At 35.9% G+C, this 16,140-nt stretch overlaps 2 protein-coding genes across 2 annotated transcripts; one reads left to right on the top strand and one right to left on the bottom strand.

Moving 5' to 3' along the window:
• Positions 1 to 3,285: 3,285 nt before the first annotated feature.
• On the bottom strand, positions 3,286 to 4,122 carry LOC149005567 (uncharacterized). Its single transcript, XM_089135940.1, has 2 exons — positions 3,831 to 4,122; positions 3,286 to 3,470 (listed from the first exon to the last, which is right to left on the bottom strand). Exons 1-2 carry the CDS (start codon positions 4,120 to 4,122, stop codon positions 3,286 to 3,288), a joined length of 477 nt encoding a protein of 158 aa, XP_088992066.1.
• A 6,714-nt stretch (positions 4,123 to 10,836) lies between these two features.
• LOC149005566 (ubiquinol oxidase 2, mitochondrial-like) lies at positions 10,837 to 13,641 on the top strand. Its single transcript, XM_089168355.1, has 4 exons — positions 10,837 to 11,224; positions 11,321 to 11,449; positions 11,549 to 12,037; positions 13,350 to 13,641. The coding sequence occupies exons 1-4, from the start codon at positions 10,922 to 10,924 to the stop codon at positions 13,407 to 13,409; spliced, it is 981 nt and encodes a 326-aa protein (XP_089024481.1). The 5' UTR covers positions 10,837 to 10,921; the 3' UTR covers positions 13,410 to 13,641.
• Positions 13,642 to 16,140: the final 2,499 nt, after the last annotated feature.

Below are 16,140 nucleotides of genomic sequence, written 5' to 3'. Positions count from 1 at the left end.
TGTATCCTTAACATGCAAGCTCAATGGGTCAAGGACCGTAAGCTTGTCATGTAGCCATAAGAAACGAGGACGAGGCAAACCCTTTGTAAGCAAATCAACCAACTGATTAACAAAGGAAACATACCGAACCAAATATTGTCGAGATGCCACCAAGTCATGCATAAAATGAAAATCGATCTCAACATGTTTTGTATGAGCATGAAAAATAGGATTTGCAGTCATATAGGTAGTTCCAAGGTTATCACACCATATAACAGGTGCAACAGGAAGCTATGAACCAATCTCACCAAGCAAAGATCCCACCCAAATAAGCTCGGTAGCAACACAAGCAATAGCTCGATACTCAGCCTCAGTGGAAGAGCAAGAAACAATGCGTTGTTTGCACAAACTCCAAGAAATCACATGATGACCAAGAAATAAATAGAAACCAGTGATAGAGCGACGATCATCTGAGTTTCCAGCCCAATCAACATTATAGTAGCCAGTGAGAGACATAGAAGACTTAGAGGAGAAGAATAAACCCAGAGAAGGAGTTCGGTGAAGATAGCGTAAAATCCGTTTACAACACTCCAATGAATATCTGTGGGGGAATGCATAAACTGAGAGACATGATTCATTGCATAAGCAATATCCAGAAGTGTATTGGCAAGATATTGGAGGGTGCCAACAACATGACGATACTTAGTACCATCAAGACAACGAGTCCCATCTGTCAAGGATAAAGAAACACCAGAAGCAATAGGAGAAGTCACTGGCTTAGCATTAGTCATTTTTGCCTATGCTAATAAATCTATAATATATTTTTGTTGAGAGAGAAGAAGTCCTTGAGGAGTACGACAAGCTTCGATTCCCAAAAGATAATGAAGATCTCCTAGGTCTTTGATGGCAAAAACAATAGCAAAGAGACTTAATCAAAGAAGAGATAGCCTCCAAACTACTACTTATGACCAAAATATCATCCACATAAACAAGAACATAAATGGTCACAAATGCACTTTTGTAGTAGAAAAGAGAGGTATCTGTGCGAGAGCCCTTAAAACCAATAGAGGTAATAAAAGAGGTGAGCTTTGTATACCAGGCCCATGGAGCTTGTTTGAGGCCATATAAAGATTTGCGAAGAAAACATACATGAGAAGGACATGAAGGATCAACAAAGCCAACCGGTTGCTTCATAAAAACGCGTTCTTCTAAATCACCATGAAGAAAGGCATTGGACACATCTAATTGTCATATCGGCCATTTATTGGAAATTGCAATGGATAAAATGAGCCGAATGGTAGTATGCTTGACAACAGGAATATAAGTGTCATCAAATAAAACTCGGGTCGCTGATGAAAACCTTTAGCCACAAGACATGCTTTGTATCAATCAATAGATCCATCAGATTTGTGTTTAACACGGAAGACCCATTTGCATCTAATTACATTTTGATTTGAACTGAAGGGAACAAGTTCCCAAGTTCCATTATGTACAAGGGCGTTGAATTCCTCTTGCATTGCTTGTCGCCAATGTAAACACTTGACAGCTTGGGAATAAGTAGATGGAACACTAGTAGCCTCTTCACAAGTAGTTAACAAATTTAAAGGAATCTTAGGACGAAGAGATCTAGTTTTAGAACGAGTAAGCATGAAATGACCATTAGATAAACCCAAGCAACATAACCATTTCTTTTAGACGTAGTATACCCATCAATAGGTAAAGAAGGCACAACAGCCGAAATAGGCAAGTCAATGTTATCAAAATCTGAATTTGGAAGAATAAGAGCCGTTGTGGAATCTCTTGCACTAGCAGTAGTAGCCAAGGAAGACAATGTAGACACTTGGAGATGTCTAGATGAGCTGTTCCAGTTAAATCATAGGGTTGTGAAGGATTCGTTGGTGCAAGTGAGGGAAGAAATGAGTCATTAGATGCAGCAGCACCTATGGGTCCCAACAACCCATTACTAAAAGGGAGGGGTATGGAGAATTTTATTAATAGATACATTATGTGGTCCCAAGGAGATAGATGGGCCAGAAGAATCAACCTCATTACATTGCAAAACCCCACTAACATTACAACCTGTATTTTTATTCCAAGAAGAACAGGGAAACACAATAGGAAATAACGTTGAAGAGAGCCAAGTTTTAGCTGGTAAACAAGCAAAGGAGTGTACCATTCTTTTATATGGAAAATGATCTTCGACAAACACAACATGCTTTGATATGTAGAGCTTGCCTAACACCGGATCAAAGCAGTAATATCCTTTGTAAGCTGTTAGATATCCAAGAAAAATACAAGGTGTAGACCTTGGATGTAACTTAGTGGGAGCATAAGGCCTTAGCCAGGGATAGCACAAACAGCCAAATACTTTCAGAAAACTGTACTCTGGAACAATCCCAAACAATGCTTATAAAGGAGAACAATGATTTAAAACATCAAGAGGTATTCGATTTAAAAGAAATACAACAGTTTGAACAACAATAGTCCAAAAAATTTGTGGGAGATGAGCTTGAAAAAGAAGAGCTAATCCATACTCAAGAATGTGTCTGTGCTTTCTCTCTGCAACCCCATTTTGGGGCGGTGTGTAGGGACAAGAGATACAATGTGCTATACCAATATCATCAAGAAACTTATACAATTTAGTATATTCAGACCCCTCATCTGTTTGTAAAGTACAAATCTGACTATAAAAGTGATTCTCCACAAGCTTTTGAAACTTAGTAAGACAACATACAAATCTGATTTTTGTTTCATAGGAAATAACCAAGTATATTTCATATACTCATCAACAAAAACAACATAGTAACGAAATTGATCATAAGAAACAAAAGGATCTGGCCCCCACAAATCACTATGCAATACATCCAAGGGTCTTCTACTAACTGAAGAAGACAAAACAAAAGGCAATCAATGACTCTTTGAACAATGACAGGCATTACAATTTGACAAGGACCCAGAGTTACCCAAACCCAGTTTCCGTAAACTTGAATAGTCTTAGCAAAGACCCAAACCCAAGTCGCCTATGCCAAACACAGAAAGCAGAATCAGTAGTTGAACAACCAATAGACTTAGTTGTATGAGAGCCAACAACATTTGAAAAAGAAACAAATTCTAAAGGAACAACAACAACAACAACATGATTCTTGAGAGCATGCAAAGAGGTAGTAGAACACTGCTTGGGAGAGAAACGAACAACATACAATCCATTACAAATCTGTCATCATAAGAGCACCCTGTGAGTCTAATCCTTAATCACAAAAAAAAATCTAAGTAAAACACAAAATAACTCCATTGTCTTCAGAAAATTTAGAGACAGTAGAGTAAATCATATCTGATTGTAGGAACACACAAAACCCCAGTTAACTGAAATTCATGACTAGAACACCGAACTAGTAATCTTCCAACATGAGAAATATGCACAGGTGTTCCATTACCTACAACAACATGCTGAGAACCAGAATAAGGTTCTTGAATTGCCAAATGTGCTAAATCTGCAATGATATGACAATTAGTTCTAGAATCTAAGATCCAAAAAGAACTATCAAAAGATCCAGTAAAAGAAGCCAAGATTGAAGAGCATACAATATTACTAACATAAGCATAATTAAAACATTGAGGACACTGAGAGCAAACATGACCATCTACTTTGCATAATTGACAGGTAATCTGAGGCTCATTCATAAACTAAGATGCAGAACTAGAATTTGAAGCAGAGTTTAAACCACTATTCTTAAAAGTATAACCAGAATTATATCCATTATTTCAAAAACGACCATAGAAACCATAATTATATCCATTCCGAACAAAATACCTTCAATTCCAAGGTCGACCATACCTGCCTCTAGCCGTACCTCTTGAAGAATCTTGAACAAAACGATGAGAGACAACACCTTGATTAGCAAAATTTCGCACAGCAACATTCACAGACAAAATAGGCAAAGCACTGTCTGTAGCAGAAAAGCTCACCGAAGCTTGTATATAACTTTCTTGAGAGATAAGAAGACCTTGTAAATCTTCGAAGGAAATAGGATTTGTACAAATAAGCACCGAAGTGCCAAAATCCCTTAAATCTTCACCTAAACCGCGCACAGTAATAAGAACAAGATCCTTATCGGACACTGGAGTGTTAACAACAGCCAACATGTCAGAGATCAAAAGAGTTCGAAGAATATAATCAGAAATTGTGGAATTGCCTTTCTGAATATGAAACAACTGATTCTTGAGTTCAAGAATCCGGGTTCTCGAACTAGAAGTGAAGACTTTATTCAACTTTCCCCATGCTTCAAGAGAAGTTTGAGCCAAGACGATGTGAGAAAGTACTCATTTAGACACTGAGGCAACAAGCCAATTGAGGATCAATTGGTCTTGCCGTTCCCAGAGAACAGCCGCTGAAGGTTCAAAAGAAAGATTAGACGATGAACTCGACACAAGACAAGGACAAGAACCATCAAGACAGCCAAGAGATCATATCCACACAACAACGGGCTGAATTGAGCCTTCCACAGCAAGAAATTGGAAGAATTCAACTTATTCGGTATCGCAGCAATAGCGTTGACCGATATTTATGGTGATGACGGAGAAATAGAGGAGAAATTTGCGGAAGCCATAACCAGGAACTGATTTAGAGCAAATGCCCAAAATGACGCTCTAATACCATGTAGATAGGTAAAATGTATTGAATTTAATATGGTATACAAGTAGGTATTTATAGAGTACACTATAAAGATGTATACAACGATACTAAACTAACGGTGTATCCTTAACAATTATATGGATATGGTCTCACTGATGGTTTATTTGACCATACTCCAACTCTCTACTTTATCGGTTAAATCAGTTTTAAATGTATCTAGTATGGAGATGATTCTGAATAGAGCAAAAAAACAATTGATGTTCATATAATCCTTTAGAAAATCTTCATGTCTTCATTAGTTGATATATAGACATTGCTGATACATATGGTTGACGTTATGGGTCTGATTTATGGAGATCTGAAATGTCACATTGACATAAAAGATGCTCCACATTAAAAATAGTGTCTAACAGTAACGCTTATGATGCAATATGATGGTTCTTGTTCTAACCCTTTGTCCTATGATATCTTTCCTAGAAGTTGTTCACACCATTTGAGATTAATCTCTCCCAGTGATCATTTCTCCTACAAGGAGAGACCTTGAAATTGAACTTGGTCATGTTACTTAAGCTTGTATTAGAGTTTGAGTGCTCCGTCATGAATGGTTTTATAGAGCATCAGAATAGCACTGCTGACCTAATATAGCTTTGGTCAATTCAGGAATATTTACTAATTCATAAATCACGGCTCTGTGGTTTCTTCTCTAACTGGACAATCAAATCTATCTCAGATATGTTTTGAAAGAATTTTTTTTTATTGAAGTGGCATACTATTTTACTTTTCTTTCGTCATACCTAGTATGCTTGACACCTTGGGAAAGTTATAGCATTCATATATCTATACAATTAGTTATCAATGCAAATGTAAATATAACTAGGTCGGTAATGGTATGCGGAGTCATTTTAAAAACTTAATGTGTCTATGTCAAGTTTTCATGACTCAATTAACGGTATTGGAAAAGAGTGTATGGCATTGATCAGCTTGGAAAGTTTAGTTCAAGACTGAATTGTACATTTTAGCTTAATTTGAAAACTTCAAAAGAGGCAACATGTAAAACATGTATTAGAGATGATTCTTATGAATCATTTATATAAATCCTCAATGTATGGCTTATAAGAAGCCAGATCCAAAGCCACAAGGTGATGTTACAATGAAAGATATATAATATTGAGCATATCTAAATTAGCATCAGCATTTACATGAGTAGTAAATGACATAATTGTGGAGGCATAAAGGCATTATGTTATAGATGCATATATCTTCCAGTGGAGTGGACACTATGTTTTAAATACATATGTCTAATGAGGCTTACAAGGTTGCGCTATTAATTTGTAGTCAATGAATAATTTGACTATCAATTGTATAAAGTCTCATATCACTATTACGATGTCATTTAAGGCCTATGTCATAGGTCTTGTGATGGACAACCTACCTATATGAAGAGGTTTTATCCTGAATTATATTCAAAGGGTAAAAAAGAAGTCACGAGGGGACATGTTTAGTACTTCTATTATTACTGCTCATTTTGGTTGTTAAACGGTAAAGTAGTATCACCACAACATAAGAGGTTAAGCAATGGGCTCTTAATTAGCCTAATCCTACGAAATGTGAGGGTGTGTTAACTGTGGTGCACATCGGCTAATCTAAGTGAGTATAGAGGGTGTGACCGCCCTTGATAAGAATTTTAAGGTTGAACTCTTTTAACACTCATGAGATCAAAATAGGGGATAGGGCCTAGAATGTCCTAATTAATTATTCAGAATGTTCAGACGTCGACTAGTGGGATATAGATAGTGAGTTAGCCAACTACATCGAAGAAGAAAGGTTCAAGAAGTCTAACTTCACTCGTACTCTGTAGTGTAGTTCATTAGACCTAGTGTAGGTTCAAGTCTATAAGACACCTCCAATGATGTGTCCTACTAAGTCTAAATTTACTCATGAACTCAATGTTTTTGTTTTGTTAATATTTTGAATCTGTGGGGGATTGTTGTAATTTTAATCTATTTTTAAATTATGAGATTCAAAATATTTTTATGCATTTTGTAATGAAGGGTTAGAGGTGATGTTATTCCCTTTAGATACCTAAATAGTTAATGGGTAGTCTATGGAAAGTCTTGTTTGAATGGCTAACAAACAAGACTTAAGGAAAAATACATGGTCTGGGAGGTACCTTCTAGAGATGCCTCTTTGTAGGTGTCTCTTCCTCTTCCATATAAAGAGAGAAGTTTATTTCTAGTGTTGGAAAATACCATGTCAGCATTGCCACATCAGCCTCCATTAGTTTTGATGATAACAAACGCAATTTACTAATGTCTACATTAAGCTATGTTTGTCCAGCTCATTACTAAAGTAGATCGATTCCATCTCATTCGACCAAACTCACTGTATACTCAAGCCCAAGTCAAGTCAAGCAATCTTTGACAAAGAACCAAAGTCAAGATGAGTATCAAGTTCAATGCACAAGAAGATGCGAAGATCAAGTCAAGAATCAAGACTTAGATGAATTTAGGACTTAGGACACCCTAATACACACGCATATGTAACTACATTAATAATATGCATTTCATGTCACTAGACTGACCTATGACATAGTAGGTAGGTGTATGAGGCTTAGGTTTGACAAAAAAGATTAAAAACCCAAGCCAAGTTCAAGTCCCAAACTAAGTCAGGCTATTGTGCACCAGACGGTCGTCCATCTGGTCACAGTAGGCCAGACGGAATGTCCGTCTGGTCCTGACTCAAGCCCAACGGCTATATTTTAACAGTTAGTTTTTGAGACGGAGCTCTGTTTGGAGTAAAATTTCACTAAAATTTTATATCCGTTGTGAGGTTGGGCCAAGTAATTGGTTGACTTCTTTATAAGCCCAACCACCCTCATTTGAGGGGTTCTACCTTGCCAACTGAGCTATTACTCCCTCACAAGTCTTAAAGCCATTTTTGAGTGATCTAGCATTGATTACTAATCTTCCAACTCCATCCAACTTTGAAGAACATTCCAAGTTGTCAAGCAAGCTCATTGGAGTCAAGCTTTGGAGTTATTGAAGGTCATTGGGACTTCTTGTTGGTGCATTGCAATTCTTGAAGCATTCATTCATTGCATCACATTCACACAAGGGGTAAAGTGCACTCCCCTTGTTAGGTAATATCCTTCACTTCTTAAACTTGTATTAATTGTTCAATTCTAGTCTAGGTTGATTAGAATTGGTAGAGGGTGCTCTTGCCCTACTTAGTAAACAAAGATTGTAAAGAGTACTCTTGCCCCTTAACAAAGATTGTATAGGTTTGATTCTCTACCCACTATATTGAAAAAGAATCACTAATGAAATACTCTCTTGAGGCCAAGAGAGGAGTAGACGTAGACTTGTAAAGTTGAACCACTATAAACTCTTGTGTTGTGATTGTTTTGATATTGTCTAATTTCATTTAAATCTTCATTTATCTTGAAATTGCAATTAAATAGAGAAATTGGGACAATTCACTAGATACAACCTAATCACCCCATCTAGGTTGTATTAATACCTAGTAACTCTAACAATTTTAAAAGCCGATATTAGTCTTGTTTTCTGTCGAAGTGTGTGTGTTTTGTTGATGGTTTGTGAGTACTACCTTTGGACGTTCTTTGCAAGTAGATTCCTTTGGAGTGCATGCCATTGGGACTAAGGAGTTGTATCTTAGAGGTGAGGACGCCAATTTCAAACCCAGTCTGCACTATAGTGGACGTTCACATACCTTAAGGAAAAGTACTAATCTGTATGCCTCAACTCACCCGGTTAGAGTACTTCTTGTTGTTATTGTATGCTTTTCTGCGACATAAGGATGCATAGTGGTGTTATCGATTTCTTCTTCAACTTCTACAAAGATATGTATATCATGTTGAACCTTATAAGTTTTATTTTGTTAACTTTATAGTCTTATACTTGCTAGCCATAGGATATTACCAACATCAATCAAGAAGATCACTAAGTATGCCATGAGGAGAGTTGTAGTTTGTGCCCTAGATGATTGTAATCTCTCTGTTGGTGGCAACAACTATAATTGATGCCATTTCATTCTCCAGTGCCCGGTTTAGAAATAAAAAGCACTTAATGTCAAGCACCTCATCAATGAATAAACCTCATCAATGGATTTGATAAAATAAAAAAGTTTATATTTTTTGTGTAGCCGGTAAGTTTGTATTAGTGGGGGGGGGGGGATATTACTAATATAGGTGCCGCTGGATGGGTGCGACCCCAAGACCTCCCCATGGGAGTTTGGGTTTTTAACTGCTCAACTAACATACCATTGGCCAAAAAAAATAAAAAATTTTATATTCACATCTAAGCCTTATGTTTTCATTCACAATTGTTGGATAAATTAGTATCCTTTTCTACAATCTTGTTAAAAAGTAAATCAAGGGTATTTTAGTCTTATACAAAAAAGGGTATTTTAGAAACAAAAATAACTACCTATCCTTAATCAGTTTTTTAAAATATTATAGGGAAGGAAAATGGAAGATGTCAATATTGGATTAAAAAATGAGTTAGGTCAAACCTAAGGCCTTAGGGGGTTCAAATAAAATTTAACCTAAAAGATAATAGAAAAATATGCTCATTGTCTAATATGATCAAAATGACTTAGGGTTAGAATCGAGGCTTATATTAAGGTTAATATGAGGTTCAATATTAGGATGAAATCAGTGGTTAAAATCAAGGCAAAATTAAGGTTAAGATCAAGGTCAAGATTGGGGGATTAGGAACAAAATTAGGGTCAAGATCAATACTAAAATCATGGTCAGAATCAAGGACAAAATCATGCCAAAATCAAGGTCAGGGCCAGAACAAAAAATTATGGATAAAATCAAAGCCAAGATTAGATTCAAGATCAGACCTAAAATTAGGGTTAGGGTTAGGTCAAAGCAAAAAATTAAGAAGGATCGGGATGGGTTGGGTGGGCCAAATAGTAATCCTACGCCACCCTTGGCTAATCCGCCATCAGGGCCAAAATCTTGAGCCCAGACCATATTCAGGCTCAGGATAGGACATGGTGGGTTAAGGCTGATAGGGCAAAAATTACACCCCTATATTTTCCCAATATGTATAAAAAAAAATCGTTGCCTATTTTCTACGACAATATTATAGACAACAGACGCGCCATGGAGAGATGAGCGTTGACCTTTTTATTTTGGCGACGGATATGTCATCTTTGTCGATGCTTTTAAACGGTCGCCAAAAATGAATTTTTCTCTAGTGCATTAGCTAATTTAATCCCATCTCTCTTACCCCCTCCAAAAAAAAAATCCATCTAATCCCATCCAAAGTTAACATCTAACTTTCTTTGGATCCTTACATCACAAATGAAGGAGGCAAGCTAGGTGATGATGGTTGTTTAATATGTCAATATAATTAGTTTTGAAATAAAAATATTTATAGTTTATCAAAAAAACTAAAATTAAAACTAAAAATATTCATCCACTCAATTTTGTTAATTAAAATATTGAGTGGATGCCTTCGTAAATGAAAACCTGTAGGTGCTTGTAAATGAAAACCTAAAACAAAATAGGGTAACTAATCATGTAATTTTCCTAAACATATTTAAGAACTGCTTTACTAACCGCCATTATAACTGATTTTCGACTGATTTTCCTATGCTTTTCATAAAAAATAAAAAAAAAAAAAAGACTTTTTTGGTGCTTTATCCTATTCGGTGGCAATCAACATTAAATACCAGTTTCCGTCGTGGTCGTTGCAGTTTTGTTCGGGAACCTTTCATTTCCACGTTCGTTGTATCCCCACGTCATTTCCGTATATTTATCAAACAGCGAATATCTCTAACGATGAAGAGCATTCATGATTATCAGCTGGCACAGGAATTTCGTGAAGTTCAGAGATTCTTGGGCAACAAGAAACTAATCTCTATGTTCACCTGCTCGTATCTCCACAGCAATTCTCGTTTCCAACTGTTCAGTTGGTATCTTAATGATCAAAACCCTAAAAAGAATTCCAATCATACGTTATATACACCATAAGAGAACAATAGTGTAAACCACGGAACCAAAGTGATTCCCTTGAGTTGGTTACTTCTTCTCTTGCCGCCTAACTAAGTCCTGTCTTATAGAAGCACATTGACAAAGATGCTTTTCTCACTTGGGCATTTTCGTCATAAAGAGCCTTCCAGAGCTCGAAAACCTAAACTATATAAACTCACCTCAATGATCTAACACCATCATCGTCACCAAGAAACTCCAAAAAACCCTCATCACAAACGTCTCCAAGTTTCTTTTCTTTCTTGTCCTTCTTGTTTGCGTTTGAGTTCTGATTTCCAAAAGCAGAGATGTCTAGGAGTTCGAGATTGGCAGGTCAGCTGGTGAAGCAGGTAGGAACACGGCTCTTTTCCACGGCAACCCATGTCGAACCTGTTGCAGATAGTTTTCTCCGGACAACACCAACCAGCATGGCCTTGGTCAGGCATGCAAGTACCTTGTCCATGAACAAGGAAGTGGAAGAAAAAGAAATCAAAACCGGTTCAGGTGCCGGCGGTGAACCAGAGGAGAAGGCTATTAGTAGCTACTGGGGCGTTGTTCCTTCTAAGATTACCAAGGAAGATGGCACAGACTGGAAGTGGACCTGCTTTAGGGTATGTAATTAAAAGCTTTACTTACTCTAATCTCAATTTTCATGATTTTGTTTCATTACAAAAAAGATTAATTCTTTTTCTGTTGGGATGAATAAGCCATGGGAGACTTACAAATCAAATCTTTCAATCGATCTTAAGAAGCATCATGTCCCAACTACTTTCTTGGATAAAATGGCTTTCTGGACAGTTAAGTCTTTGCGATATCCAACTGATCTCTTCTTCCAGGTATGGTTTTGATTAATTTACTGGGTTTTCTTGAACTAGCTAGTTTCATGTAGGGTCTTTCTTAATTTCTGAACTCGAGATTTCTGGTAATGCATGCAGACTCGGTATGGTTGCCGAGCTATGATGCTTGAAACGGTGGCAGCAGTGCCAGGCATGGTTGGAGGGATGCTTTTACACTTCAAATCTCTAAGGAGATTCGAACAGAGTGGAGGTTGGATTAGAGCTCTTCTAGAAGAAGCAGAGAACGAACGAATGCATCTGATGACGTTCATGGAGGTTTCTCAGCCAAGGTGGTATGAGAGAGCTCTGGTGATCGCTGTTCAAGGAGTGTTCTTCAATGCTTACTTCTTGGGTTATTTGATCTCTCCCAAGTTCGCTCACCGAGTCGTTGGATACTTGGAAGAAGAAGCGATTCACTCGTACACCGAGTTCTTAAAGGAACTTGACAAGGGAAATATTAAGAATGTTCCGGCACCGGCCATCGCCGTTGATTACTGGCAGCTGCCATCGGACTCCACACTCCGTGATGTCGTCATGGTTGTGAGGGCTGATGAGGCCCATCACCGTGATGTTAACCATTTCGCATCGGTAAGGATCTTGGCCTCCCTATTTTTCTGGTGATACAATCTTGGCTTTCCTTTGATTTCATTGTTTTATAATTTTTGAATTGGAAAAACGAAGTCATCATTAAACCAGTCACTAGTACTGACTGTTAGGGTTAGGGTTTGTTAGGGTTAGGGTTTAAGCACGAGGTTGCTTAAAACATTACATCCTAGTATCAAGTTTGGAATCCCGTATTTATAGCTATAAATACTGAATTTTATTGGTAATTGGACTTTCCTACAAAGGCTCATTACACTGTTAGATCGTAACTAATCTGATGGCTCATATTAGAACATAAGTTGAGTATGACTTAAATACCTCAACAATAAGTTGGGTATAACTTGAGTACCTCAACACAAGTTGGGTATGATTCAAATACCTCAACACTTAAGGGACATACCCAATGAATGAGAAGAGGAATGCTGTAGAGACCTAAAAGATGGATGGAAAAGAGAGAATTGTTTCAGCCTTGGGCATTTACTCTCAAGCAAAATATATCCGGCCTCCGGATTGAAATCTCGGTCGAGATATTCAACGGTCAATCTGACCGAAATTTAGGATCCGATGATCCAAAATTTGGCTTGACATGCGCATTTAATGCATAATGCGGGACTGATGCAATTTTCGCAAAAGGAGAAGGTAAGGAAGGATTTAATGGATTATGTTTATGCTAAGGGGGACAAAACCCAAACAGAGGTTTAGGCCAACTTGTGTGTGGGATTTTAACTTACCAATCCCATTTGATGTTACATCTAGTGCCGTAATATTACCTTTTGCTTCAATACTCTTTATTTTATGCTCAAAATCTATTGTTGAGAGTGATAATGGGTTGGTAATGGTCTCAGAACTATCTTAACCCGTCTTAACCCGAATCTAAACCGTTAGCCAACCTGAACTCAAACCACACCAAACTGAAACCAAACTAAAAATCCTATTCTTACAAATATGCTGTGTTTGGACTTTGATGTATTTCAATTCGAAATCGTTAAGTCCAAACGGAAACTACCCTAAATCGCACCATTGACATGAGAAATGATGATGGTTACTACTGATCACTAACCCAATAGTTTTAGCGTTTATATGTTTTTAAGCCTAAAAGAATAGGGTTTTGGAATGTATTAACCCAAATGTAGAGCAACATGATAAATTCATTTTTTTTGGTAAACCCACATGAGAAATTGCTTGTGTGACGGCAAAATGATTATGATTATATATATATTGATGTTTAGGTATTAATTAGAAATTGAATTAAGATGAACAAATAATTTATTTTAATTGGATGTGTTACAACTTACAGGACATACACTACCAAGGGCATGAGCTGAAGGTGGCCCCTGCTCCACTTGGCTATCACTGAAGTCTAGGAACGGAGAGATAATTTTGACACATAGGGGATAAACTACTTGGTGAAAGTTTATTGTAAATTGGTATATTTATTTATTTGATTATTGATTGATGAACTTGTTTCTAGTTTTTTAATTTTGTGTATTGGATGTTGAAGCAGTTAAGTAATGTCTTCTAACAAACTTTGTTACACTACATATTTTACGTCTATGGGATAACTAGTGGTTGTAACTTGTAATATATAACGGTGATCAGTAAAAGCTTTTGTTGTTACTTTATGAGTACCTTTTAATTTGCTAGACTCTTTGGCATAATTTAAGTTTATGTTTATGATTTATTTATAGATATATAAATAAATAAATCATCAACATAACAGGTCGTAAGTAATATATAGTTTTCGTTTGTTTTGTTTCTAACACACGTAATATATTGTACAACAGGAAATAGGTTTGGCACTATTGGGTGGATAATATATTTCATTTCACCAATTAATTTGGAGTTGTTTTCAGTTTAATTACCTAGTAAGATATATCTACTTTAGTTTTGGTTTTAGTCTATTTTTATTGGTTTGGGTTAACTTTCATCCCAAAATGGAGGTCTTAAAGTATTAACACTCCATTTTATGTTTAAAAAACACAAAGACCTCAAAATTGAATTTTTGGATATATTTGTCCAATTTATCACTGAAAACAGTCCAAAAACCGAAAACTGTGACTGTTTATTATAAGGATATTTTTTTGGAATTGAAACAAAATAAACACTAATTTAACTGTTTTTAGTGATAAAATTTGACAAATATATCCAATAAAAATTCAAATTTTTTTTTTGGTATCTGAGGTTCATCCGGGCGCTTTTTGCGCACCCGATTACATCCTCAAAAGGTGCTTTGTCATCCGCAAGGGTCGAACCTATGACCTCTCCACTGAGAAGTATGGATCTTACCACTCTACCAACCCTGCATTGACATAAAAATTCAATTTTGGGTCTTTGTGTTTTTTAAACATAATAAAATGGGGTTTAAGTACTTTAAGGCCTCCATTTTGGGATGCCGGTGCAATTTGCTCTAAAAGATAATTACTATTACCCCCTATATTACAGCTTAATTACTAAAAGGACTTTGTTCTTTATAAAATCATTCTTAAGACATTTCTTTTTCCTTTTTTTCTCTTTTTTTCTCTCTTTTTAATTCATGGAAGAGTATCAGAAGAAAGCAATTTTCCCCCTTTTTATTTTGATAAGAGAAGAAGACCGTTCACATCTTAGGTTTATGATTAATTTTTCCTCTAATTATAAAGGGTACTAATATAATCTATTACAAATTATAAATAATTATTACTAAATTTTAAGGTTATTTTGAAAATTTTCAATAAATCAAAGACGCCATGAATAGAGCAATGTGAAGAGAGTGAAAAAAAATAATGTTTTGTTCTAAATTTTGATAACTATACTATTTTATCCTTACTCAAATGTAATTTTGCACATAATCATTAATTGTATCCACAAAAAATAATTAAATAGTGATAAATCATAAATATTATATTTCTATTGATTTTTTTAAATGAGAAATAGGGGTAATAAATCTATACAAAAAATATATATTTTTAAGTTCAACGAAAAAAAACAAGAGTTTTTACGTGTGGGTCCTCCTAGTGGACCACAAACTAATGTTGAGTCCCTTTAGTGCAATACATTACGAGTGAGTTAGAGCTAGACTAACACTGTTAGTTACCGTTAAGTATATTCAAATTTCAAACGTGAATTGACCAAAATGCCCCGCATATTATTTAATACATTGTGTTTTTATATTTTTTTCCCCTTTGATATATATAATATAGCATGTACTTCTATATAAATCTTATATATATATATATCATATTATATATCAAATACCAATATATACTATATGATATATACTATTATATTTTACGTGCAAATGGACGTGACTATTAGAGAGATAAGGTTGTAAATGGATCGTATTAATGTGTCGTGTCTATTTTAGAGCACCTCCGAGGTGCTTGAAGGAGAAGCTCTAGCGCTAAGAGAAGGATTACTTCAGTGTTTGGCTGATGGGTTCTAGATGATTGAAGCTGAGATCGATTGTTTGCAACTTTACAATGTTCTTGAAGACAAGATTCAAACCCCTGTTTGTGTGGACAATTTGAAATGGGATATTAAGTACTTAGCTAGAAAATTTGTAGGTTGCAAATTTCTTCTCTCCAAGGGAGACTAACGTAGCTGACTCTGTGGCACGGAAGGCTGTCTCCTCACCGGGGAGGTTTGACTGGCCTATTTCCACTACCTGGATTTCCAGGCTTTGTAGCTCGGATATATCTCCTTTTGTTTCAGTTGAATGAAATGTGGTTTACCAAAAAAAAAAAAAAAAAATGGATCGTATTCGCCTCAAATATGGTAATATTCAGATTCAAATCCAATTATTAAACACATTATACAAATTCGAATCCGATATCCATTGGATAAGTAAATTTATAGCCGAATGCAAATTTGTTTAGTTAATCGGGTTTTCGGATAATATTCTATCCGAATTCAAAGTAATCAAATCGATAAAGATATTCAAATGTAGTTTGAATATACGACATCCAATTAGAGTAACTATTGTTAGTTTAATGGAATTAGCTACTATTAATGAATATTAATGAAGGGATATGATGTATTCCTCAAAATTAAACTTCAATCGGATATGGATATTAGATACAGATAGTATCTGTCAAATATCTAATCAAACC

Source organism: Hakea prostrata, chromosome 9, assembly GCF_041222555.1.
Source record: "Hakea prostrata isolate BN-2017 chromosome 9, UWA_Hpros_2, whole genome shotgun sequence".
Lineage (NCBI taxonomy): Eukaryota > Viridiplantae > Streptophyta > Magnoliopsida > Proteales > Proteaceae > Hakea > Hakea prostrata.
The sequence above is the reverse complement of the archived record's forward strand: the minus strand, read 5'-3'. Positions and strand labels throughout refer to the sequence as shown.

Excerpts from the sequence above, each read along its gene's own strand:
- LOC149005567 (XM_089135940.1), bottom strand. The coding sequence starts at position 4,122 with ATGTTGGCTGTTGTTAACACTCCAGTGTCCGATAAGGATCTTGTTCTT. Across the intron at positions 3,471-3,830 it reads TGTTCAAGATTCTTCAAGAG|ATTTAGCACATTTGGCAATT; the intron begins GTACGGCTAGAG and ends ATATCATTGCAG.
- LOC149005566 (XM_089168355.1), top strand. The coding sequence starts at position 10,922 with ATGTCTAGGAGTTCGAGATTGGCAGGTCAGCTGGTGAAGCAGGTAGGA. Across the intron at positions 11,225-11,320 it reads GGAAGTGGACCTGCTTTAGG|CCATGGGAGACTTACAAATC; the intron begins GTATGTAATTAA and ends GGGATGAATAAG. Across the intron at positions 11,450-11,548 it reads CAACTGATCTCTTCTTCCAG|ACTCGGTATGGTTGCCGAGC; the intron begins GTATGGTTTTGA and ends TAATGCATGCAG.